The sequence below is a fragment of the Excalfactoria chinensis genome, chromosome 2, assembly GCF_039878825.1.
Source record: "Excalfactoria chinensis isolate bCotChi1 chromosome 2, bCotChi1.hap2, whole genome shotgun sequence".
In the NCBI taxonomy this organism is placed as follows: Eukaryota; Metazoa; Chordata; class Aves; order Galliformes; family Phasianidae; genus Excalfactoria; species Excalfactoria chinensis.
In genome coordinates this window covers 58,478,403-58,505,011 of record NC_092826.1, presented here as the reverse complement: position 1 = coordinate 58,505,011, position 26,609 = coordinate 58,478,403, and the positions used below count along the sequence as shown (strand labels likewise).

The window sequence follows — 26,609 nt, the reverse complement described above, 5'->3', positions numbered from 1 at the left end:
TGGGTTACATTTAACACAGATACATTATAAAATGAGATTTCTTAAAAAAGGACTATTCCTATCCTAAACTAAAACTTCATATCAGATTAATGTACTTTGGTCTTTGATAAGATTGTCTTGGCTTTATGTACGTTTTTGTTGAAAGAACCTTAATAATCATAGCATCCTTTTCACTGGACCCTAAAAACTAGCAATCGAGGCCTTATTAAACATTTGCTGAAAATGAGACAGCATAGCAACTAATGCTGCTAAATAGTTTTTGGGAAAAACTAAACTAGACTGCTAAATGAAATTTTAAGGTGTGAGCAAATTCACTGTAAGTGATAGAGAATCACATTAGAATGCAAATTACTTCTACTCAGTAAGGAATATGGTGGTGACTATTATAAAGTTGCTTATAGTACACCTGATGGCTGTGATGCACAAGCAATTAAAGCAAACAATCAAAAGAGCTCTAAAGAGTCTCCTTTAAATAGTCAGGAGATAGTTAAAAGAAGAAGTAATACCTTGTTAGCTTTAAGCTTTTCACTGTTTTCAATCTCTGTAATTCTCTATTCCACTTCACTCAGATGTTAATTATAAGTAGTCTGTATACCAAATCTTAAATACTAAGAAGCTTTTTGTAAGTTTATTGAATATAAAAACAAAAACAACAACAAAAAAATCTTTTGAAATAATTTCTCAGAGGAGTAATACTGCAAATAACTCTTGTAGTCTAATTTTACTTAATCCATTTTTTTTTTTCCTATAGTGATCTCATTACTTTATTAATTTCTTCTTATTTGTTTCTAATGTTTATCATGAACACACACTGTGCATAATTTATGAATTAAAGTAAATTCACAGAAGTGATCACAGCACCATGAAAAATGCAGTGGACAAATTTTCACTTTTCCCTTACCTCAACAGAGTTTTGTTATCACAGTGAATTTAAAGCATGAGAAGTTCTGGAATCTGGAGGTGTAGTTGTTTTGTCATATCTGCTTCTAACTGATATCTGTTGAAAAAATTCTGGTAATCTCAGCTTAAAAAAGTGAATAAGCCTGTGTGGTTGAGGTGACATACAACACCTTTTTTTTTTTTCCCTGCTCAGGCACATGTTTGCGTGCCAGCACACCATATGCCACCCAAATCCACGTTAATATTGTGCATTTTATGATTAATAAAATCTTTGCCTGTCTCCTTTCTTCTTCAGTGTGGGTGTGAGTCTCCAATCTTATAACTCATGTAATAGCTGAAAGTAAATCTTGAGCACACTGGAAGGAAGCCCGTGTTCTGCTCAGTCTCCCTCTGGTTTACATCTAGCAGTGTAAGTAGAAGGCACTGGGGGAATCTCCCCCTCAGTTTTACTGGCTTTTTTGATACTAGGGAATGCAGTCTCCACTTGGGCTGAGGAAGGAGCTGTCCCTATTCTCATAAATCAGTACCTGAGATGCTATTCATCAGCACTTACGCAACAGCTCAGCAAGTGAATTTTCTTCCAGCTGTGTTTTCTTGGAGATACTAGTGGAATTTTTTTGTTTTCTTCTGGGTTTCTTCTTAAAAACTGGATATAGAAAGTCTGCTGGTAAATTACTGTCTTCCTAAAGGCAAGATAAGAGGGAAATTGGAAAAGGTGTCTTCTTTTAACTGCTGTACTGTTGTTCACCCTTAATGCATAGCAGTCAAATTAGCACTGCAGGAAGATCTATGTCAGCCAGCAAAGCTGCTGTCCTTCTTGTACCCCTGCCCATGTGTGTATGTGCCACCACACACGTGTATGTATATATGATTTGCCAAAGTAGAAAGGATAATGTGAAATTGTCTCATCTGCCTCACTGTGGAGTTAGCATATTTCACATATTTCAACTATTGATATCCACTGTAATTAGTCAAACACACTTTGCCTAAACTGGGAGCCACTCACATAAGCTCTCCTCACTCAGCTGTGGACGAGTAGCAAAACGAGTCTCAAAACTTGCTTCCTGAAACCGTAATACAAGCTTGCTTGTACAAGTGTACATTTTGCTACTGGTTTTGGAATAGATGTTATCTGTCCCTCCTGCGCCACCACCATTTTCCACAGCAGTGAGTCTTTGTGGAAGTTCATATAGCCAATAGTAAACCTATTTAGGTCTCTTTTATTGCATGGTCTTTTTGTACCAGAAGAGTTAATGATAGCGACCTCTTATCTCCCCTTGGGGCACTTGGAATGTCATATTTTAAGCAAAACACTTGAAATCTATTAAGGTATTCAGAGCATAGTTTATTTTAAGAAACGTTTCCGTGGGCAGGGTCATTGTTGATTTAATATTTCACCTTCAGTTTGTCACCTAAAAAAAAAAACACCACAAAAAATTTGAGTCATTCACACTTTTTCCCTCTTATGTGATGCCACAGCAAGAAATAAAATAGGTCTAAAGCTTTACAAAGTACTTCTTACAGAACTTGACAGTGTAGTGTCAGCTGTGCTTGACAAAATGATTAAAATCATCCTATTATCATTTGATACCATTTCAACCTGTTAGGATTCTGGGTGACAGTCGGTACATACTTGGAAAACGGATGTCAAGAATCTGCTCAGTTCCCTGTGCAATCTTAAAGCAATTTAGATCTGTTGGAGTACACAGTGTAACAGAAAGCAGGCTGTCCTCAAGTAGCTTGATATTTTTATGATTTTTTTTTTCGTCTGGGTAAGTTAAGACTGAGTGTGTCTGGCAAAATCATTTTAAAGGAAGGGAAGTCTTATTAGTAGATAGAAAAAAACGAATCTGTTTGTCCATGCAGGTAATAAATTAGTCTGAGAATCTTTCACTATGACAATTTAGTAATGTTCCTCAATTTAGAGTTTAGTAGAGTTTAGTGAAGTCAAAAAAGCCAACTTACATAGCCACAAATCCTATTCAAGCACTTGCCTAAAGTATAGCAGTGTCTAGCAGAGCATTATGTGCCAAATGAATAGCAGCAATCAGCAAGGTGCCAACTGTAGCCACATCCTGAAGGTAATTAAACAAGTGACAGAGGATTTACTGGTTTGGAAGTTCTTCCTGGTGCTTTTCAATGAGATTTCACACTTAGGAATAAAGCAGTGTTTTTTCCTTTTTTTTTTTTTTTTTTTTTTTTTTTTTTTTTTTTTTTCTTTTTTTTTTTTTTTTTGGAATCACAGAAAGCTTATCATGGATGGAAAGCAGGCAATGAGTTCAAGAACAAATCAGTTTGCTGTCACAAATACGTAACACATTTAACAAGCGAACCAAAGTAGTTAAGATAGACAGATCTTACTAGGACAAGCTGGACAAACTAACAGGTCTTATTATAGGTTGTTTGCAGTTTTCAGACTGTCACTGAGTGTATTTGCTTTGAGACAGCTGGTTGATTTGGGGGTGAATGCAGGTTTGATCACTGTACTCTGGGTACTTTACCCGCATACTGCTCAACTCTCTTTGACTTCTGATCCATATCTTATTTTTTTCTGGAGCACACAGGGGAAAACCCCAAGAGCTGATGCATTAAGGTGAGTAATGTTGTGTGTTTAGCAAGCTTAATTAAAGTTCCCTGTAGATACTCCAAAGGGGAAGAACATTGGTCATTCTGCTTGCAGAAATCACAGATCATGCTGTTAAATGCAAATGTTCAGGATTTATTTGGCAATCTGCACGCTCGTCTTGATCCTAGATAGGAATGGCTCTTTGCTGCAATTTGCAGCACCAAGACGATATCTTGTTTGTGTAGCTTTGAAGTTAAAAAAATGCATCCATTTACGGTCCTATTGCATTCACAATTAAGACAGACTGATCATTCCTTGTTTTTGAGGTGATTCCTAATCTCCATTAATTAATTTCCTTGCATATAAAACAAAAGTAGAATCACAGAATATCCTGAATTGGAAGGGACTCATAATGATCACTGAGCCCGACTCCAGGCTCCACACAGCACCACCCAAAAACCAGAGCTCAGGGACATGCCCACAGCCCTGTGCAGCCCATTCCATGCCCACCGCCCTGTGGTGCAGACCCTGTCCCTCACCCCCATCTGTCCCTCCCCTGGCACAGCTCCATGCCGTTCCCTCGGGCCCCGTCGCTGTCTCACAGAGCAGAGCTCAGCGCTGCCCCTCCGCTCCCTGCGAGGAGCTGCAGCTGCCATCAGGCCTCCATCAGCTCCTCTGCTCTGTGCTGCGCCAATACAGGGACCTCAGCTGCCTTTCGTACCTCTTGCACTTTAGACCCTTTACAGTAGATCAAGTTGAGCATTTAAAAGGGTAGCACTCAAACCAATTTGGCAAGTTATTGAATTGAAGGCTTGATGACATATCTATGATAACCCTGGCCGTTGTGTGAAGTTTGAATCCTTTTGAATTTTGTTTCCATTCCAATATCTCCCTGCCCTTCCAGGCCGACTCATTTGCTGGAGCTGAGTCCACAGCACCTCAAGTTCGTGTTAATTTATTTGATCCCTTTGGGAGGTCTCTGTTGCTCTCTGCCTTCATTCTGATCTCTGAAAACACATCTGTAGGAAACGGATAATACACCATTATGGCACGACTTGGTTGCAATAATTTTGAATGAAGAGCATGTTTTAGTCTCTCATGTACTGGAGATCTTCTTGCTGCAGGATGTCTCTGCTTGACCGTAGGTCTGAGTACCATTTCTTACCCCTTGATAAAAAGGTCCCATTTTTCCAAAACATTCTCAATAATCTTAAGTTCTCCTTTGAGTAATATAATTTGTAAAAATTTCCACTGCATAAAGATCCTCAGGTCAGTAAGTTCTAGAGTACTGTAGCCACCACAGGAATTTTCCACCTACTAGAGAAATCCAGTATGTTAAGCTAAATTAAGACAAGCTTAAGCCACTATTCAGTGTTATTTATTTATCTCTTTTTCACCCAGGTAGGGGAAAAAAGGTCAGTGGGGAAAGGGAGCATGAACCTAGCAAATACCTATGTGCTCTGTCCATATGCAGTTTAAGACTTCTATGAAATTGTAAGTTGGCATATTCTGTAAGTCAAATGAAAGCATATTATGAATTTCACTTGACCTTTATAGGCTAACTTAAGTGGTATCTTATCCAACTGAACACACGTTATTTCTCCTTAAATAAAATAGCTCAGCAGCATTTACTTCACTGTAGACAAAGTTCAGCTGTTTTACAGCATAACATTATTTTAATTAAAACGGTGAAGAATATCATATCAGAATTTCTTAACCTTTGGGTCAAGAAATTTATTTTTACCATTCTTAATTCATTAAGCCCTTTTAAAGTGTTTTCAAAATTCTTACTGTGGAAAAAGAAAAAAAAAAAGAAATAGTTTCAAACATGGCTTCAGAAATATCCATTCTGGGTGCTAATCTAATTTGTGCCACTTAACATTCTTCATGAACAATAAAGGAAAAGAGTTTGGTCTTATTTGTCAAAAATAGCACATGCTTTCAGAACTTTTTTACAATTCAAATATATTCCCAAGAAAGCCGCAGATATTATTGTGGTAGCTGAAGAGATCTCACATTTTCTAAGTGACCAACTGCTGTCAGAGCAGTTCTGAAGGCTCCCAGAATCATCTATTCCTCTTGTCCTCCTCAGTGATTGTTTATTTAGAAACCTCTGTAATTATGCACACTAAGACAAACCCTTTTTCTGTATGATGAAGGCACATTTTATTTCATCATAACACTTATAACCAGAAAGTAATTCAAGAGATCTTTTTCCACATCTCTGAACAGTAATAGTTTAATTTCACGTCATAAAATTACCTAGAATAAAGATTTATTTATTTTAACCCTTATAAAATCAGTCTTCTACAGGAGTGAGTTGGTTATGAAAAAGAAAGACTGTTTATCAGATTTCCCTCACAACTGGTTCTTACTGATAGCTGAGGGTCAAGTGATTCTTCAAAACATCATTGCACTCCCCTCTCAGTTTCAGTGCAGCTTATTACTCAAGAGTGGGAAGTCAGACATACTATAATGCATGTTGTTGTTACTTCAGATGGTTTATTCTAGTACAGTTCCATTTTCTTCCATCTGCAAGAGCTTCCTGATTGTTATTCATAAATTTGGACTTCTTCTATATTCTTTTCTCTTCTGTGTCCTCATACATACTGCAGAGCATAGCTGCAGTTAAAAGTTGTGTCACTTTCAGTATATCAGACTCTGTAATGTACAGTGTCTTTGTGAAATCATCAAGGCACGATTAAGGACAAGCGTTTAATCCGTATTCAATATCTTACTGAATTTAGTTTCATTTAGGTAGTATGTTGTTCATGTCACTATACAGAAATAAACAAATTTTATCTTGTCAGTTGTAGGCAGGAAAAGTAGAACTTTGGGAAAAGCAAATTGTTTTGATTTTTTTGATTGTTTATATTGAAATCTTTTTCTTTTACAGTGTTTATGTACCAGCTATGGGAGGAAAAAAGCACACATTCACATGTGATCATACATCTTTTTACTTTTACTATTTTTTTCACTATTGTCTTTTTTTCTTATATTCTAAAATGGCATCTTTCATGGAACAAAGGAAAAGTAACTGATATATTTTAGCTGATTATGACTAAATCTGGAACAGTATATGAAAATAGAGTTTATTTTTAAAAGTGAAAAAATAAATTGTACTGAATCAGGGGAAGAAGAAGAAACATGAAGGCACCAGATGAGGCAAATACCAAATTGTACAGTTGACATTAGTGGCTCTGTGTGGAGTCTGACAAAACTATCCCCCTTAACATTTCACTTTGTACTTGAGCTGCAACTGGCAAATGCCCTGTAAATCTACTACTTCACATGTCTTTTTCTCAAAAATGTGAGGTAGCAAAATAGTAAGTAGTTTGCATCAATAAATTTAAGTGATAATGATCTTGGGGCTCGAGTGTCTGAAACAATTAGCACCTTCTGCGGTTACTTAAATGCCAAAACACAACTGATTTCCTAAGGGAGTTTTAAAAAGCCTCTTGCTGCAAGTAAAGAACAGAGATATTTTTGTCTTGATGAATAATTAAAATTAATTCCCTACTTTATTAGAAATCACTGTGATATTGAACTTTGGTAAAAATTAGAAAAGCTGAAGAAAATTGAGCCACCTTATTCTCAAGAACAGGATGTGTTATTTGTTGATGTTTTTTTGCTTTTAAAACATCTTTCATTATTTTCATTTTCCTACACAATATTTCCAAACTTTTGTGCTTTTCCATAGTTCCACTTATTTCCATAAAACATAACAACAGCAGCTTAGATTATGCAGGATGGAAAAAGGAGAAATGAGAAAAATATTCGTTTCCCTGTTGATATTTGGCCACTTCTTCCAGGTAACTAGGGATAGAACAAAGGGTAATGGCTTTGAGTTGCGCTGGGGAGGGTCAGGTTGGATATTAGGAAAAAATTATTCTCTGGAAGAGTGGTGAGGCGGTGGCATGGGCCGCCCAGGGAGGTGGTGGGGTCGCTGTCCCTGGGGAAGTTAAAACAAAAAAGCGATGTGTCGCTAAGGGATGTGATTAGTGGACATGGTGGTGATGGGCTGGGGGGTTGGGCTAAATGATCTTAGTGGTCTTTTTCAATTTGAATGATTCCATGTACAAAAATATCTGGTAAGCATCTGAGCATTGTCGGAATGTCGGAAAAAAGCTGGACATTACTAAGGCTTAGGTTTGCTTTTTTTGTATTTTTATTATAAATATGTGAATACAGATGCCCACACACAGCTTGGAAGATATTGGGAAAAAAATTCTGTGCACTATGTATGTGTACACTTACCCTTTTAAATAAACGTTGATATTTAGAAAACATCTGCAAAAAATATTTTCTGTAGTATTATTTAATCAGCGCAGAAGGGAATGAGTTAAATAGAATGGACTAAATATTATAGGTGATCAGACATCGTGCAGATGCTATAGAAACCCTCTGGCCCAGGAATATTTCAATCAACACCAATTTCATTCTAGTTAGATGATGGGCCCAGCTGCAGAATAATCCAGGAGAACTCAATAAGTTATAGTGAGGGATCTGGCTAATTGCTCATTCTGCACAATAGGATCTCTCTAAGGCTTTGGCCCAAGTGTTAGATTTCCATTAGCAATTCAAAATGAGATGTTAATGAGACATTTAGAATGAGAAATCTTGGTCAGTGTTACCTGAATTTCAAAATTCATTGTGGCACAGACCTACTACTGCATTTGATTATTGTTACAGCTAGAGAAAAGAATGCAATGGGCCCTTTAAAATTACTCATAAAGGTTTATCCATGGAGAGGAGAAGCAGACGCATTTGGGGTCCTTGGGTTCAGTGAACCATCTGTGTTTATGAATGCATCTTGAGCCACCGAAGAAGGAACCATCATCCTAAAAACAAAAGGCATTATTACAGTCAGTTGAAATTAAGCTGAAAATCCTGTTAGAGAGAAGTAACAGAAAAAAATTAGAATTCCCATTACTTGGAGGGCGGGTAAATCCTAGAAGGAAGTTGCTTCTCATTGTTGCTGTTGACGACATTGCCTTAAGACCATGAAGTGGTCCTGCAAGATGTAGAGGTTGTGGGGTAATTATACGTATACTGAAATCTGTTGACTTAGATGGTTTCTAGCTACCCAGCATTTTATTTATTTTTTATTTATTCTGTTCTTATGCATGTTCACAACTCAGCTCTGGTCAGCATTGTTTCCGTTTTGGAGCTGGTTCCGATCTGACATGGAGCAGCAGTTAGGATCTGCTCACAGAGTCTATCCCACCTACCAAAACCTTTCCATGCAAACACAATACAGTCACATAATTGAAAGAATGTCTCTTCATATCATGCAAAATGTTTCTTGAAGGCCTTCTGAACATTTGTCTGTGTAGCAGTTATAGATAAAAAAAAGACTTCAACTTTCTTTGAGGAGAGGCTTCAACTTCCAAGCTGAACCCCAATTAGTGCAAAAGGAGGAAGTCAGATTCATCTCTGGTCTTAGTACCTGTTTAATCTTGGTGGAAACTTGGGCAGGGTTGGTTATGATTGTGTAGGATTTATCTGTTTGTTTGTTTTTTACTCTTCTATTCTGTTTTATGGTGGAGTGCTTAAACTGGAGTCATCCTGTGTAAATATTTTATGCTAGAGGAACTACCAAAAAGGCAGAAAATATAAGCCATATAAATGAAAACAGGTAACTTAAAAAGAGAGATGGAGAAAATACGAAGGCTCCTTCAAAAGCAGTGCCTCCTGTTTATGATGTTAGCCCACAACATCAGAGGCAGGTGTTGGCAGTAGAGGTTGGACCTTCCCACCAATATTCCATTACTTTTTGCTTCTGTGCAACAGATGGCAGTAGAGGGGCAGTCTGGCACAATGGTGTCTGACATGGAAGAGCATATGAAGTAAAGATGAAGTAAAGGTGTGTCATTGAATTCCTCCATGTGGAAAAACTGGCACCCATTCACATTCACTGATGCATGCTGAACACTGGTGGAGACCAAACAGTGGATGTAAAAACCTTGAGGCAGTAGTTGGTGCGTTTCAGCAGTGGAGACAGCAACAGAGTCTCACTTCCACTGGTGAAGAGTTTTATAAGTGCAGCATGCAGGCTCTTGCTCATCCCTGGTGAAATGCATAGCTACTGGTGGAGACTGTTGAAAAAATGGTGTTTTGTAGATGAGAATTTGCTTTATCAAACAACATCATTGTGCTTTTTGTATCTGTTCTAGTTACTATGGAAATAAATAGGAGATGTTACTTTTAGAGTGACCTACATACATATACTCCTTGTATAGGGAGAGACAAGAAATTTTTATCTATTTTGCTGGATGGATTCAGGTCCCAGTAGTAGTGAACTAAGAAAAAGTAAATGACATCGGGCAAGAAGGTAAATCTTCAAAAGTTGTTCAGACTGTCTTTTAGAGAAAGTGCTGACAAAATAGTTAGTTGTCAACACTGCAATGGAACCAGCGATTTATGAAGAGACAGGTGGTACCAGAGGCAAAATAGAAGTTATTAAATGGGATGTTAAACAGCAGTCCCTTTGTGGCAGCACTGTGAACTGTTCCCTGTACGGCCAGCAAGGTAACGGGATATATAGGGAAAATTCCAAAGTATGACAAATAGAAAGATGTCAACTTGAGAGGATTATTTTACTGGGAAATATTTCACTGAATTAAGTCCTTCTCTACCATGCCCACTCCTCTATCAGAATGAAGTCTGATTGCTAGTAATTAAAATGATAGAGAAATCATGTAGGATAGCCTGCAGTTTGGGATAAATTCAGTTTGGAGGTAGAGAAGTCCGAAATAGCTGTGGGATATGTTTCAAATAAGGAACACAGGAATAGTGGATCAGGTAGAGAGTACTGAAATCCACTGCATGTAAGGACAGGGCAAGCATTTAACCCCGCGTTCCCAGAACACTATGCTAGCCACCAGTAACTTGTGTTTCCTGTGGACATCACTGACTGTATTTGGAAATTTGTGGGGGTTATTTGGGTTTTGTTTTAATTATCTCTGAATGAATCCAATTTATTTTCATATATTTGTGAATTTTAAAAAATCATAACATCTGATGACAAGATGATTCACTGGTACTATAGCATGGTGTGAAGAGTTCTAGAACAAATGCAAGGAAGCTATTTTTCCTTCAGTCAGTAATTACATTGTCATGGGATGTTGTGGATGTCAAGAGCCATTGAACAAGCTTATGGAAGGAAAATGCAGCCAGAACAATTAAAATAACAAATGGAATTTTGGGCTCTGAATGTTGCCTCAGAGAAGCATGTCCTGTCTGTAAGCCTAGACATAGGATTTTAATCTGGTTGACCTTTGGTATAGCTCAGAACAGTTTCCATGTATTCCTCACTGAATTGTTAGTGTTGCTTGATGACTTTAAGTCTGAATGAAACCCAAATGAAAATCATTTTGGTGTTCTTCATCTCCTAGCTCCTTTCTCTTAGCTTAATGTGGAGTTAGTTCCAGAGCAAGATTTTGTGAAGGGTGGGAATAATGCTTTGTAACTGTTCTCCCTGTTCAAAGAGGTCTCATCAGATATTTATGAACATTTGCTTCCCTTTGATGGTATTTAGTGCAGAGTGCTGCTGAAAGCTCTCATATCACTTGAAATAGTCTGATATTTCAATATGCAGATGACAGCTGTGGGTTATTCTTTCTCTCCATAAGGGATCTATAGCCTAAGTATTCAGAAGCTTAATAAATACCAAAACAATTCTTCAGGTTTTGTTTCACTCCAACAAGTAGAGTTGTGCTAGAATATGGCTGAGAAACACCTGGACATTCAGTAAATAGAAATCTGAATATAATCATGCATCAGTTCATGAGCATTTTCATGACTATTTGTAAATCTAACTAAATTAAGTTGCAGGTACCAGTTCTCCTACTAATCCTGTAACTGTTTAGACCTGTCAATGCAATAGGAGTCAGCAAACTTGAAACAACAGACACATGCAAATCCCCACTCTCCACACTGAGGATTAGCACTGTGTCACTCTTGTGGTTCTGAGGCTTTGAAAGTATACCCTGATATCCTGCTGTCTGCCAGGCAGCCCTCCTAGGAGACAGAGGTCAGTTCAGCTTCTTGTGGCTTCAGGGCTATGCACTTTTCCACGGTTCTGTGCAGCCATTACCCTTTGGACACATCCAAGAAGGTCTTTCTTTTGATCTCAGCTGCTGTGCTGTTCTCCCCAGAGAGGTTTCTTGTCCTTGTGCACCTATCACCCTTCAGGCAGGGTGTTCTTCCTGTTTATTCTAATTCCTTTCTTGGTAGAGGATGATGGTCCTTATTTGCCAGATTCCTTCAAAGAAGGTTCAGAAAGGTTAACACTTCAGTCTCTAAACTCATTTAACTCCTCTCCTATGTAGCAGTTCATCTTTCTGTTTTCCTAATTGAAATATGTGATTCTGTTTCCTTGGAAATGGAAACTATGACTTTGTGAGGTGCCATCTGTGATAAGTCTTTGTCTTGGTGAGATGTAGAATTCCTCATATATTTTGCTTGTTGATGTGCTTATGTTTCTCAGTGAGAATTGCCCATACAATCTGTACCACATCAGTGTGTTAAGGGATACATTTAATATAATTATTCATTAATATGTTTGTTTTCTATTTGTACACATCTTATTTCCAGCTCTTGTCTGAGGCTAAGCAAAACAATTAACATGTTTGGGACGAGTAGCTTCAAACCCGTTCTTCCAAAGAAAACTCTGTCATGCACTAAATCACGTGTACTTGAAGGTACAATTATGGTAATAAATTTCTCCAGCCAAATGCATTGCAACCATGCTGTTTTAATGTGCAGTCAAGTTCAACCATGCAGCACGTCTGTCTCTTATTATACATGAGTCAAAAGCGAGCTGGCTGCAGTTCAGCTCAGTAAAATAGAGACATTATTGTCAATTTAGGTGGAAGAGCAAAAACAGCACCGTCTCCTTTGGGTGATATTTTTAATTGTTTCAATTTTTGACTTTTTATTAGGGATTCTTTCATCTTCATTGCTGTTAGTCATGCTCAAATTAATAACACAGTCAGCTTCTTGTCATCTGCATGTGGCCAGGACTCTGTAGTCTCCACCATTTTCTATGAATTTTGGTTCTTATGCATGCTTTTGTTGAATTGTAATTAGATTTCTGCATAGCGTTGCTCCTGAACCTAGTTATAGTCACTTGATGAGAGCAATTTAGATTGGTTATAGGGTGGTCATCTCTGTGGTCTGATCTTGTTGCCTTTCAAAAACACTGCCCACTTTTAGGCATATGTTAGGGTTTGGCAATAGATGATGGTGAGCATCAACAGGGTTTGGGATTTCTGAAAAAGTTGTATTATAAAAGGTTTGGGGATACATTCTTCAGGCTAGAGACAGCAGGAAGCCTTTATAACAGCTTGTCTCTCTGGCTCCTTAAAGCTATTAACTTTATCTGAATGTTTACTTTTTAATGCTTGCGACAGACTGTTCAGTTGCTTGCAAGGAAGAATGTTATATATGGTGTGTGTTGTGAAATGTGACATTAAACAAATGTGAAAGTCTGTTTTCTCCCAACATTACCTTTTCTTCTTTTTTCTTTTTCTTTTTCTTTTTTTTTTTTTTTTTCTCCTCTTGCTTCCATCCAGTTGTGGCCAACTAAAGTATTAGGTTCTTTTTCTATCTCTGAGGCATATTTTGAACTATTTTGGTAGTTTTGATCAAGGAATAGACTGACTCCTGTAATTAATTGTGGTAGCCTAAGAGGCAGAGAGGGGAGACTAGCCAGGATGACTGTGCAAAGGTGACAACACGGTAGGCTTGTGTAATGGAAATGCTGAGTTATGAAGCAGTGAGGTGAGTACCTGGTGGGAAGGCAGGGCCAACCCAGGGGAGCTCAGGTGCAGCTGAGTGAACAGAAGGGGTGGGGACAGGATCTTCCCCTCCCCAGATCTCATTTAAGAGTTGTCAGGGAAGGCAAGGGTACCTTTCTGGAGGTCTCAGGTCTTCCAAAAGTAAGCAGCTTCTTTCATTTGTTGTGTCTACAGCTGCTGCCTTTTTGCTTTTCCTCACTTGTTGTAGCCAAAGACTTTGCTGCCCTACAATTATTGCTGTACTTTCCATCGTGTTATAGCATTACTGCTTGTAACTGAATCTTAGGCAGCAGAACCTCATGTGTTGTGCATGTTTTGTAGTGATTGGTAACATATCTCTGCTGTGTGACTCTTAATAGTTTGATAGAGGGAAAAAGACTTTTTAAATGTCTTCCAGAGAGAAATGCTTTGTGTCTGGGAAAGTGTTGTTTTCATGTAAGCATCTTTATAAATGTATGGAGAGAAAATAAATAAGAATGGAAAAAGTCTACGTGACACAATTCTGAACCTTCCAGCAAATCGACCCACTGGCAACCTTACAACTGCGTAACTGGTCGATATTCTGTAATGTAAAGGCAAGTTTTAGTGTGAATTTTACTTCAGGCTGCGGATTGTAAGTCTTTGCCACTTAGAATGCGGAATTTTACTTCTTTGTAACTTCTTACATGTAGTTTTTTTTTTTTGTGGGCTACAGCTCCCAACTGTTATTTTATTATCGACATTCTCCTTATTTCATGTACGTATTTCTTAAAGTGATTACTGACAATGCAAACGTGAATTATATTGTCTAGTTTTAAGTTGATGTGAAACCAGTAATCTCACTGCAGTTTGAAATGGGTGGATGAGGGGAAAGGCTTCAGACAAGTTCATATTCTTGAAGCTCTGTTTTCCTTGATTGCTTATAAAGCAGCAGTACAGCAGTCTAGCTGCAGTTGGAATAAAATGATCTTTAAGTAGGAGATGGGGGAGTAAGGATGGAGGACAGTGCCTGATCATAGTCTTGATTCTTTCATATTGTGGGCTTGCTAACAATCCATCAGACTGTCAAGGGAGCCACTGCCCTACCAAGTGCTGTTTGTTTTCCTGTAATAAGAAAAAAAATCTTATTACATTATGCAATTCTGAAGCCTATCCAGTAGTTATCTGCATCCTTCTGAATAGTAAGAGCAGTAATTCTATTTTTGCAAGTAACTCGCAAAGAGAATAATTTTTCTTTTGGTGTATCAATTCAGTAAGAAGATTAATGTAAGCTTGCAAGCGTCTTATGCAAAATCTTTATTCTTTTAGCTGAATAGAAAACAATGAGTACTTGGATGTTGATAGTAAATGAACTGTTTTATTGAATTGGTACAATGAAATATTGGAGGTTGGTGTACAATAATTTATGTAAAGATTATAGTGGGGAAGATTTTGTGCAGGAGTGAAGAGAGGGCAGAGGATATTGTTTAAAATAAATAAATAAATAAAACTATACAAAAACAGCCAACAGTGAAGAAGTGTGGCAATTGCTGGAACAATGGCAGCTGGCCTTAAAACTTTTTTGGTAGGCTGACTTACAAAACAGTTTGGAATCAAATTCTGAACTTCTGCTACAAGTTTTATTAATACTTTTCTGCAAGCTCAGGAATGAAGCTGAGGCTGTGTAAGTTATTATTAGTCTAGTAAAGGACTGAAATGCATATCTTTTTCAGATAGGTTAATTCCTAGATTTAGATGATTATTATTTTCACATTTTTGTTACGGATTTTTTGCTGTCTTTCTGAATGACAGGCTGTCTACTATACATGTATACATCACTGCAGAGTTGTGTATATTTTGGACCGAATGGTAATATTATACATATCCAGAGTGTTGACTGGGGGCCATGAGGGGAGTGATTATTTAGATGGACTTTACAAGCTTTACAAGCAGTTGCAAGAGGTGATGTCAAACTTTCCTTCAACTGTGGAAGTTCTACTGAAATCCAGTGCTATATTTCAAGTTTTTCAAGTTTTGTTGTTGTAGTTTTTCCGTAAGTTTCAATAATATTTTCTTTGTTTTCTTGTTTAAATTATTTGTCAAAAGGTGATATCACAATTCAGATATCCTGGCTTCGTATAGAAAGAAAACATCGACATTTTGAGTGACATAAGGAGAGATTTTCTATTTTTTTTGTTTTGTTTTTGTGTTTTTGTGTTTGTTTGTTTTTTGTTTTTTAATGTTTGGGTGTGTGTGTGTTTGTTTGTTTCAGGCTGCTAGCATTCCAGAGTGCTCAAGTTTTTCTTGTTGGGGCCAAAAGATTTTATAATTTATACAATTGAATTGCTACCCCTCAAATTTTTCCCTGCCCAGTAGTTTATTTCTTACTAAATAAAGTTATTTGTGGTAGTAAATATTGCCTCTCTTGTTTTGTTTTCCAGTGTGACAATGCAAAAGGACTCAAAGCCTTCTATGATGCAATAAAATATGGACCTAATCATCTGATGGTTTTTGGTGGTGTGTGTGCAACCGTTACCTCTATCATTGCCGAATCTCTAAAAGGATGGAATTTGGTTCAGGTAAGACATGGAATTGATTATATTGAAGTGTTGACTATTTTGTACCTCTGTCGTTTTTAAAAAAGAAACTTAGCACTTAATGCTTTTTAAACTTAAGATCTGATATGATTTACTCTACAGCAGTTTTGAAGGTCAGTGTGTGAAGAGCAGCCACTTCTATGCAGCTTTAGATTTTTAAGGCATGACATTGTGCTCAAAAAATATGAGAATATGGGGCAAAAGTTGTGCATCTCAGCAGACTGGGTAAAATTAATTAGATCTATCTCAAAAAGTAAACTTATTTTAAGTTTTGTCACGCTAGGTGAGCAAATCTAGGCTTTAACTGAAGTTAGAGGAAACAACTCATCAGTCCTTAAAATATGATACACTAGGGTTTACACGGTTTCTACTCAATCATAATGCAATAATTCCTATTGACTTTGAAAGTGTTAGCAGTGCATAAATTGTAAGTAGTAACTGCATAAGTATCTCAGTACTTGACTTACAGAGCACATTTATTCCCAGCTGTTCTTTCTGACTTTCTCAAAGGTCAAGTTTGTGGAAAGGTTTCTTCTGCTGAGGAGCCAGAATTTATTAATTCTAATCTTTAAAATGCAGATGATAGCAGTGTGATTTTCTCCATTTCTTCAGTCATCTGCCCAGTGATGATCTTTACGTTGATGTCTGTTCAGGCCACAAGTTTTGCTTTTCAGCTGTGGCATAGTCCTGACTTCTTACTCCATATTACCCAAAGATAAAAATACATATATATTGTTAATTTTCTACACAATAATAATTACCTGAGGTGTCTCTTGCAAACAGACACCTCTTTTCCACCTGGAATACTCACTGAGATGAGTGTAGAATGAACAAATGAAGCATAATTAAGTTTGTGAAGATGATGATCTGAGTATAAATGGGAAAATCTTAGAGGATAATTAAAGTAACATCTTAACTGTGTTTGCAGTGCTTGTCCCATCAGGTTTTTATTTTTTTTTTTTTTCCTTTATGCTTCAGGATTTTTTTATTTTTATTTTTTTCTGATGTGAAAAGCATAGCAGTTGTACTGTGGAAATAGAATAATAGCGGATCTCTGGGGAAAGCTGGGAAAGGAAGAGAAAGCCTGAAACTATCATTTGCCATTCTGTCTTAGAAGTGGCCTAGTCCATGGGCTATAATGAAAGCTAGAGCTCTGTTATTTGAAAATTTGTCACATGGAACATCCAGATGATGTAGGATGTTTTAAGAAATGGGATTTCATTTTGTTAAATCCTTTTTCATTTTTATTCAAGTTCTGCCTGATAGCGTCTGAAAATCAATTGTTTAATGCAGTTGTTCAGTCAATAAATAAAGGCAATTAGAAAGCTTCTAGTTGCTTTTAAATGGCTGAATTTGTCAATATATGTATTATGATATAAAGTATTGCTAGCAGACAGCATCTATTTCTCTGTATTTAACAGCTACAGCTGTGAGTAGGTTCTAAACATTATTAATGGTATCAGTATATCAAGGGGTTCTCTCCTCCTTGAGCTTAGTGTCCTACAGGCACTGGATCAATCCTCACATGGCATAGTTCCACATTGTGGCAGGTTTTTGTATATTGATTGACTGAATCACAAAAGAATGCAGATGAGAGCATGGCTGGGCAGTGTGGTGAGGCTCAGTGGATGGTGCAGCTGCAATGGAATGATTCTAGATGCAGTTTGTGGAAGTGATGTGTCATACAGAAACAGCAATACTTGTATACGCAAATCAGCAGAAATAGCATGTATAAGGTAGTGCATAGAAAGAGTTCAAATCCTTCCACTCCTTTTGATTTTCCAACATGAACATCTTTGATTAAAGATATAACTTGCACAGACAGACAAAGTAGAAATTTGTTATTCTTGAAACCAGAGAAATAATACTCTCTGGTAAATCTTACCTCTTGGTAAGATGCAAGACTGTTCTCTCGTCATTAAACTTGAAACACTACCTCAAGGAATCACAGCAAAATCACCTTAATGAATTGTGACCCTGTTGATTTCATGCTGCAGTCTAAGAGAAGTGTGTATATAGATTAAGGTCACATAGCATTGTGGATTAGAGAATTTGCATTTGGATGTCCCACTCCATAGTTCTGTTGTGCACATGGTCACAAAAACTGAGCTCTTAACCCTATCAGAAACATTTGAGTTTATTTATGTAGTTGTCTTGTGATTGAGTAAAGTGGATCTTTCTCATAAGAGAAATGCAGGATGATACTGAGAGTATTGGGAAGAATGGGGAAGAAAAGAAGAACAGCATAACACCTGAAAAATTACTTCTGTTAGCAATTATGATACCAAACTGTATACCTGGAAAACTTTTCTTTTAGCCACAAATTCAAAAGGTTTTTGTATTTCTGCTTTTCCTCCTTGTTTTTTTTTTTTTATATCTACTTTTTCCCCACTCAAGTAAAAAAAAAAAAAAAGTCTTCAAAAACAAGCAACAAGTAAAAGGCAGAAACACAAATGTGCTGAAAGTGAAGTTGCATTTGCTACTCAAAGAATATTATAATAGTGACGAGAGGAAGGAAATGGAGATAAATTGTTGCAAGATAGCTTTGGTCTTTCTTTACTGAATTCTCTTGATAAAGACTACATTTTTTTGACTTTTACTTTGCCGATTACATTGAATTCACTGCAACAATGTGAAATAGGAGAGACCATCAGAGCTTTGGTAGTCTTAGTCTGAAGGTGCCTTTTTGTCTTCTTTCCATGTTGCATTTAAACAGAAAGTAGTTTTCCTTGACAAATTTTGATTTACTTATGATCAGCAACAGAACAGGAGATTTTGTTCTCAATTGGCTGCCTTCAACTGCTGGCTGATTCAATTATCTTACTGTAACAAAAGTAATGATTTTTTAATGAAGCTTTTTGTATCTGTGGAAAGTGCAAGTTGTTTTAGACAGCAGACACTTATCCTTAATGACTTTCACTGAGCTATGCAAGGTGATGAAACCTGCAAACTGTTGCTGTACACACCTTCTTAGAAGGAGAGGCACAGCCATACATTTCCTTAGCTTCTCAAATCTGGAAAATTGAAAGCTTCTTCACAAGCTGTTCCTGTAAACAGTGCTCTGCTGAGCAGTGGTCTGAATGCAGGCTGGAGACTGCTTGTACAGCTCTAGTCTGCAGTGTGCAATTGATTTGAGCATTTGGTATTTTGATTATAAAGTGTTAATAGTACTCTGTTCATCTGGCAATGGATCATAAAGGCGTGGCAGAGTAAATGGATCATTTACTTTGTTGAAGGGGGTATACTTCAATATCAAAATTCTTTAGAATTCATCTTATCCCCATTCCCTTTCTGTGTGTACTTGAAGCCATTAAGCAGTGAGAAGAGGGATCATTAACTGGATCTGCAGTAAAATAAAAATGAGCAGTTATATATTTTTATTTTACATGCTGAAGCATGCACTCCTGATAGTGTCCAGGTTGTATGAAATGAAGAATCATAGACTCATAGAATCACCAAGGTTGAAAAAGACCTAAAAGATCATCCAGTCCAACCGTTCACCTATTACCAAAAGCTTCCACTAAAGCATGTCCCTCAACACAACATCCAGTCATTCCTTGAACACCCCCAGGGTCGGTGACTCCACCACCTCCCCGGGCAGTCCATTCCAGTGCCTAACCACCCTTTCTGGGAAGTAATATTTCCTAATTATAGAATCATAGAATTACCCAGGTTGGAAAAGATCTTGAAGATCATCAAGTCCAACTGCAGCCTAACCAGTACCCTAACTCCAAAAACCCTCCACTAAATCATATCCCTGAGCACCACATCCAAACGGCTCTTAAACACATCCAGGGATGGCAATTCGACCACCTCCCTGGGGAGCCTATTCCAGTATTGAAGATTGTTCTCAATTCAAGCTCTCTCCTATTTCAACCTGTCTGCTGTTTATATTTCCATGTAAATTTCTTATTCTCTCAGGAGAGTCTGATTTGTATAGATTATTATTTCACTTGTTTTCCCATTGCCTTCTGTCACTTTTGATTTCCCGATTGCCATCTTAGCATAAGCATTTAACTGAGATGAGGATTTTGACCGAATGGGTCATCTCTCTCAATCTGTGGAACCCCTCAATTTTGGGGACTCTTCTTTTTCCTCTATTGTGATAAATACTTTACCTTACAGTCTACTATTTTTCTTATTTCTGTCAAATCAGGAAATAAACACTGTTTCTGGAAGAGACTTAACTGTTACTGCTTCCTGTAGATATCCTACAGGCTCAGTGGTTCGATCATAAGGACATTCACAAGACAAATCATGTTTTGGATTCAGCATTTCATGCTGGAATGTTTTTAAAGAAAGTTGTAGGTACTCTAATCACAATGTATAGCTTGCTTTGTGTGCTAGACTTTTGGCAAATAAAAGTCTCCCATATTAATATGGCAGGTTCGTATATTAGAAGAGGAAACTCCTTTAATTCTTTAACTGAATGTTGTGGAGTATTATAGAGCCTACCCTGAGATTTGTTTCATTATCCTGTAGATCTGTAAGCATTTGTGATCCTATGTCTGAATTACCAGGAAGACTACTGATATTAAAGAAAATCTCTGCTGCTTCTAATCCTAGGTTTCCTCCTGAAACAAGACTGCTGTGATTTCGTTGCCATCTTAATAATTTCTGACTGCTGCCCAATTGCAACCAGGTTTTAATAAAAAATTTCCTGGAGATTATTAGCCTCTCTATATTTCTATTTAACCGAGCTGTTAGGGAGAGAGATCCAATTGAATGAAAAAGAGGCTGTGACATGAACATGGAAATAACTTGTAGCTAGCTATGGCCTGCATTGCTTCTTGTCCAGCTGCTATTATAGAGATGTGACTGATTACACTGAGAAGGCAGTTTAAAAAGCAGTGGAAAGAAAATGCAGAGAAGTAAAGCACAGTAGGTTATGAAGCAGGATTTGGGCTGTGCTTGTGTGTGTGTTGAAGTGGTGTAGGATGCATGTATCTATACAAAACTGCACTTTACTAGCTGTCTCTTTTCCTCATCAAAATACATGTTAATACAGGCTATAATCACTACTTTTAACACCTTCATAGCACAAGTCAGCCTAGAATCTTCTTTACTGACCGCTGGGTCAGATTTAATCTTGTTAATGTCTAGATTTTCTAAATCCTCATGCTAGTTACTTGGAACTCTGGTATGGCCTCATAAACTTTTGAAAAACAAACAAAACATAACAAAAAAAACCCTTTTTTTTTTCATGTTCCTTGGCTCATTTGTTCCGGCACAGTAAGTTTTTGCTACTTTTGCCTTCACTGCACAATTTCCATGTATTATTATCCTGAGCAATGAAAAGGGCATTTAAAGTAGTCTTTGGCTAAGAAGATTAGCTCCTTCTATCTATGAGACACAGGCAGTACCATTTGAACAGGCCTGTCTCCCATTGGAATATGACCCAATGCGCCACAACACTGGAGCTTTTGGCTTCACAGCCCACAGTTTATTTGTGTTTTTTATTCTCTCCTTCCTTTGCTTTCTTATCCAATCTCCTGGGATTTAGGGATTTTTGTAGATTTTCTTTGCTGCTGTTATACTTCTACCACGCGAAGCATGCTAGGGAAAATACCTCCTGAGGTCTTATTATGTAAGGTGCTAACCTGATGACATTCTAGTCCCGCTTTTGGGATTTAGCTGTGTACACAGAAGTTTTGCTTTCTTCATCATAGAAATGCCTGGGAGCTCCTGAACAAGAGGAAAATGCAGCAGGACTGACCTTCAGGTAGTTTCATATGAAGTTTCTCCTCATTTGAGAAGGAATCTGCTGTGTTTGGAAGTAGAGAGACCTTTTAGTTCTGCAAATCCTCCCCTTGATACAAGCTGCCAGCAGGAACTTTGCTGTTATTGATGTGGCCCTCCTGAAGCTGTGCCGTTGCTGCTGGGGCAGAAAACACATGGGGAGTTAAAATAGATCAGTGGTACCGTGCCTCCTAATTAGACTGTGTCTCTGTGGGTAGCACATATGAAAGGTAGAACAGACTTAGGCTTAGAAAGTTAGCTGTGCATCAGAATTGCTTAGGTTGGAGGAATCTTTAAAGATCATCTAGTTCCAACACCTGCCAAGGGCAGGGTTACCCACTAGATCAGGTCGCCTAGGATCCCATCCAGCCTGGCCTTGAATGCCTTCAGGGATGAGGCATACATAGCTTCTCTGGGCAATGTGTTCCAGCACCTTGCTACACTCTGAGTAAGAAAATTTCCTCTCAATACCTAATCTAAATCTCCTCTCTTTTAGTTTAAAGCAGTCCCTAATTTTTCTTGTCATTATCTGCTGATATAAAAAGTCAGTGTCCATACTAATTACAGGATTCCTTCAACCATGGAAAGGTCACAATGAGATCTTTCTGGACCCTTCTCTTTCCTAGGCTGAGCAAGCCCAGGTGCCTCAGCCTTTCTTCATAGGAGATGTGTTCCAGCTCTCTGATCATCTTCATGGCCTTCCTCTGGACCTTCTCCAACAGCTTTGCCTCCTTCCTGTACTGAGGGCCCCAGGCCTGGACACAGTATTCCAGATGGGGCCTCATGAGGGCTGAGGGGGGACAGTAAGCACCCTCATCCTGCTAGCCATCTCTCTTTTGAGGCTAAATTTGGCTTTCTGAGCTGCATGCACACGCTGCACACACTGCAGGATTCTCATGTACAACGCATGGCACTTGGCCCTGTTGAACCTCATGATGCTCATATGGGCCCACTTCTCAAGTCTGTTCCGGTCCCTGTGGATGGTATCCCTTCCTTCTATTGTATCAGCTATGCCACTCAGCTTGGTTTTGTCTGTGTACTTGCCAACAGTGTGCTTGATCCCACTTGATATCTATCCTTTAACTTAGAGAAATAGATGTTTCAGTGCAGCCATGGAGGTGAGTGAAGAGCAGTAGAATTAACTTCGTGGTGAAAGTTCTGACTTTGTGGTAAAATCACTGACCCTTATTCCTAGTGCTTCAGTTGTACTCCAGTCCAGATATGAGCATTAGATCTTTGTGAATTACAGAAATCTGATCCACAAAGTTTAAATTGAAAGTTTTGGAAATTTTCTAGGCTGAAGAATGGTGAAAATAATACGCATCCTCTGTAGCACGTGCACCACCAGATCTGTCAGGACTTTCCTTCACCTACTTTTTGCCTTCTGCCTAAATGTATGAAAGTCATTTACAGCAAGATGAAGTGGCTTAAGCTGGCTTTCTTTGTTTGAGATTGGCTTCCATCCAGTATTCGTTTAATTTAAATATGATTAGCTGTTCTTTTTCATCTTGTTTGTCTTGTATTTCTGCAGTTGAATAAAGCAGCAAGTGGCAGTATATGCTCTGGTTTTTGCCTTTGATCTGAAGTCAGCAAAATCAGTTTATTACATAAGATGTAAAATAAACTATTTTATGAAAGTTCTAGAGTTAGGTCAGAGATATCAAGCAGTGAATCTGCATGTTTAGTCTAACTCTGATCTGCATGTTCTGAAGGAGAAAATATCTTTTCCATTATTTTTGTTCTTCTTAGATGTTTTTCCATATCAGTCCATTCCCTTTTGTTTAGATTTGGATCAGTTATGTGAACTGAATGTGTGATGACCTAAGGAATAAAGAGAAAGTTTAAAAACTGCAAAGAATTAAATTATGGAGCATTAATATGTATTTTTAAAATCTGTTTCACTGAAATAATGTTAGAAGATAGTTATGTAAAATTTAAATTTGTTGCTTGACAAATATTGCATTTTCATTCAGTCTAGAAGACTAGCATATTTTCCTGTACCAAAGTCTGGATAAAAAATATTAGCTACTTATTTTTGCTGAGAAATCTGTTTCTGGAAAAACAAAATCAGTTAACTTACCTTTTGGCTTCTTTTAAGGTGATTCTTGGTTTAAGGCATTCACATGTAGCTTATTTCATGAGGCCTGAACCAAGCACTATTTCTAAATAGCATAAAATACATGCATCTCATATTACTATTTCATTTTGTTCACTTTATTTCTTTGTCACATTTTCAGTTTTGAACTGGGGAGGAAAAAAAAGAAGAAATCATGAGGAAAAGCATGGGCTGTCTTAAATGTCAATTCAATAAAAAATTTGGGACAGTTTTGTTATTCACATACTGCACAGCAGATACTTTAATAAAATAATTGAAGTGCAATAAAGTTGAAGTTTTTAGGGATATACAAATGAGAGATTTGCTTTCTTCCATGATTTCCCTGTTAAGATCAATAGATTCTGAAGTCTGACAGCAGCTGAAATGCCTAACCCTTTGACAACCTGTGCCTAGAAACTGCAGCAGCAAAACATTTCTTATGTGTTTCTTCCCAGATCTGGAAACACTTCATCTTTGTTGCAAGTTTGCCACAAAATCCTTGCTGCCAGATGCTAGCAGCTGGGGAATAGTTACCCCTTTCCTTGAATCTATACAGCCTCTTCTTCAAGAGGAAAAAAGCAACAAAAACACATACCCCCAACTTAACAAACAAATGTTGATGTTTTTCCAAACATAAAATCTTATATTTTAGTGGTGCTCAATTAAATATATTGTAACCATTCAATGTAATCATATATTATTATAGAACATAATGTGTAGGGTTTTTTTGTTTGTTTGTTCATTTGTTTGTTTTAATCCATTTAATTTATATCAGTCTTGCCTCATCACTGGTCTTCTGTTTAGGGTCTTCTGTTTAGTTTTCTTTGTTTCCAGTTACAGCTGAAATCTTTTCTCCTTCAACTTCCACAGCCCTTCAGCTAGCGTAGACCCACCGGGTAGTATCTTGCTCAATTACAGAAATGTTTCAGTATTGTCCTTCACAGCTACTGCAGCAATTTCTTTCAGTTTCAACAAAAAGGTTTTCTTTCATGTCTCCTCAATCTTGGCTTATTACTGTGTGCTGCTGCTTTTTTTTTCTGGCGGTGGTTCTGACTAGATACTTGGCTTTGGTTACATCTCTACTTCTTCCTGCCCTGATACAGTGGACAGACCTAAGGTTTGCTTCTTGGGGAAATGAGTTTATATTTTGGCATCTTTACTGTAGTTATATATGCTGATTTATTGTTCAGATCTATCTTATTTTTATGGTGCTTTTAAAATTTATTGTCCAATTTCTGTTTCCTGTATGGTCCAACATGCTGGACAGTATTTCTACTACATTTCCTTCTTGTTCCTCGCAAGTCTCTTGCTGACTTCCTCTGGGAAATAATGTATGATTTGTGGGCACATACCTGCGTGACACTAGCATCCTATTAATGATAATCTTTGACTGTGTTCTCGGTTTGGTCAACTCTGTCACCTTTTGATTCTTTAATCCTATTTCCTTTATTACATTGTGACCCACAAACCTGGCTTAGTCTCTCACTGTTGAGTGGGAGAATTATCATAGTTTCGTGGCAATGGCAACTTTTGAATTTTGAGCTCACCTTTGCATTTTTCTGTGTCTGGCTTTACATTAATCTTGTTTGTATATCTCTTATCTGTAAACTAGTTTAGGAAGGTCAGATTGTAATTGTTGGTTGCCTATCTGTATGTGATTCTTCTGCTTTTCAGGTTATAATAATAACCTATCTTATCTATAAACTATCTCACTTAACTGAATATATAGTAACTTGGACACTTCAGTTGTTTCTTGACCATCAATATCAATTTAATCCAAGAATTGTGTTATTCTTTAATTATTGCAACATTTTAAATATTCTGGAAACTTAGTTTCTAGCTTCTGTCACTGCTGATCACCTACTAAATATGGCCCTTCTGATAATTTTCACCAAACCCAGGATTTTTGTAAAGCATGAGTTGATAATTTTGGTGTGTGCCATGCCTAGTAACAGCTTTGTTTCTGAAAGGTAGCTTTGGGTGAGTTCTACAAGACTAGCTTGTTGATTTGCTTCTTAGTAGCCACCTGGGAAAGCCCATGGACTGCCTTCCATGCTTTTGCTATGTCAAGTCAAAACTAGTGTGATAAAATGTATTGCTTCATACTGACCCCCACAATGTTAAATACGTATCTCCATTTCATTCTCTTCATTTCTTTTTTTCTTGTTACCATTCTATTTTAAGACAAGGAAACCTCTGTCATGTGGTAAATTAACCTACTTTCTCCTGAATGCTGTTGCATGGCAGCAGTTACTTATTTATTTATTTTGAAGGATAGCATAATTTATACAAATTCAGAAGCAGCAATTCCTGGGTATGGACTGAAGAACAAAGTCATAAATCAAGAAGTTCCACTAAAGAGTGGCTTCACATAATTTTGAAATTGAAATGAAATCTTTATTGGCCCTTAAAAACAGGAAAAGCTTAATTATGTTTCATTGAAGAAGTAATAAATTGCTTATATGTTTATAGAAAAGTAACATCTAAAATTCTATTACAATAGAAACTGTTTGAGAGGCTTCAATTCACAAGTGCAGTGTAATGCTCCTAATGTATAATTCATCTGCATTACAATGAGTATGGCATCAGTTTTAATTCTTGGTATCCTCAGCGTTCCATACCTTTAGAGCACTTCCTGAGACATTTTACATCTTGCTGTCTGCTTTTGCCTGGCATCTGCTGCGTTTTAACCCAACAAGCAGTAAATGAGGCCTATGAAAAAAAAGGGATACTTATGTTTTAACTGAAACTATTGTGATTTGGAAATGCATTTACTTCCTTTAGCCTTAATTATCACAGAAACCAAAAATGGAATCTTGTAATCAGGAAAAATAGATATGATCATGGCATCTTAAAAGCCCCCAGTCTCAGCATATGAAATTGCTGCTTAAGTAACCCAAAGCTGGAATATGAATGTTTGGTCCCAGGATTACACTAGTAACAGGAATACC

The 26,609-nt window shown here is 37.4% G+C and overlaps 1 protein-coding gene across 1 annotated transcript in view; it reads left to right on the top strand.

Annotated features, from left to right (window-relative positions):
- The window catches only part of GABBR2 (gamma-aminobutyric acid type B receptor subunit 2), a 448,010-nt gene that overhangs the window by 91,834 nt on the left and 329,567 nt on the right, over positions 1 to 26,609 (top strand). The window contains exon 2 of the mRNA XM_072329174.1: positions 15,669 to 15,806. Coding sequence (XP_072185275.1) covers positions 15,669 to 15,806 — 138 coding nt within the window. The remainder of the gene's footprint in view (positions 1 to 15,668; positions 15,807 to 26,609) is intronic.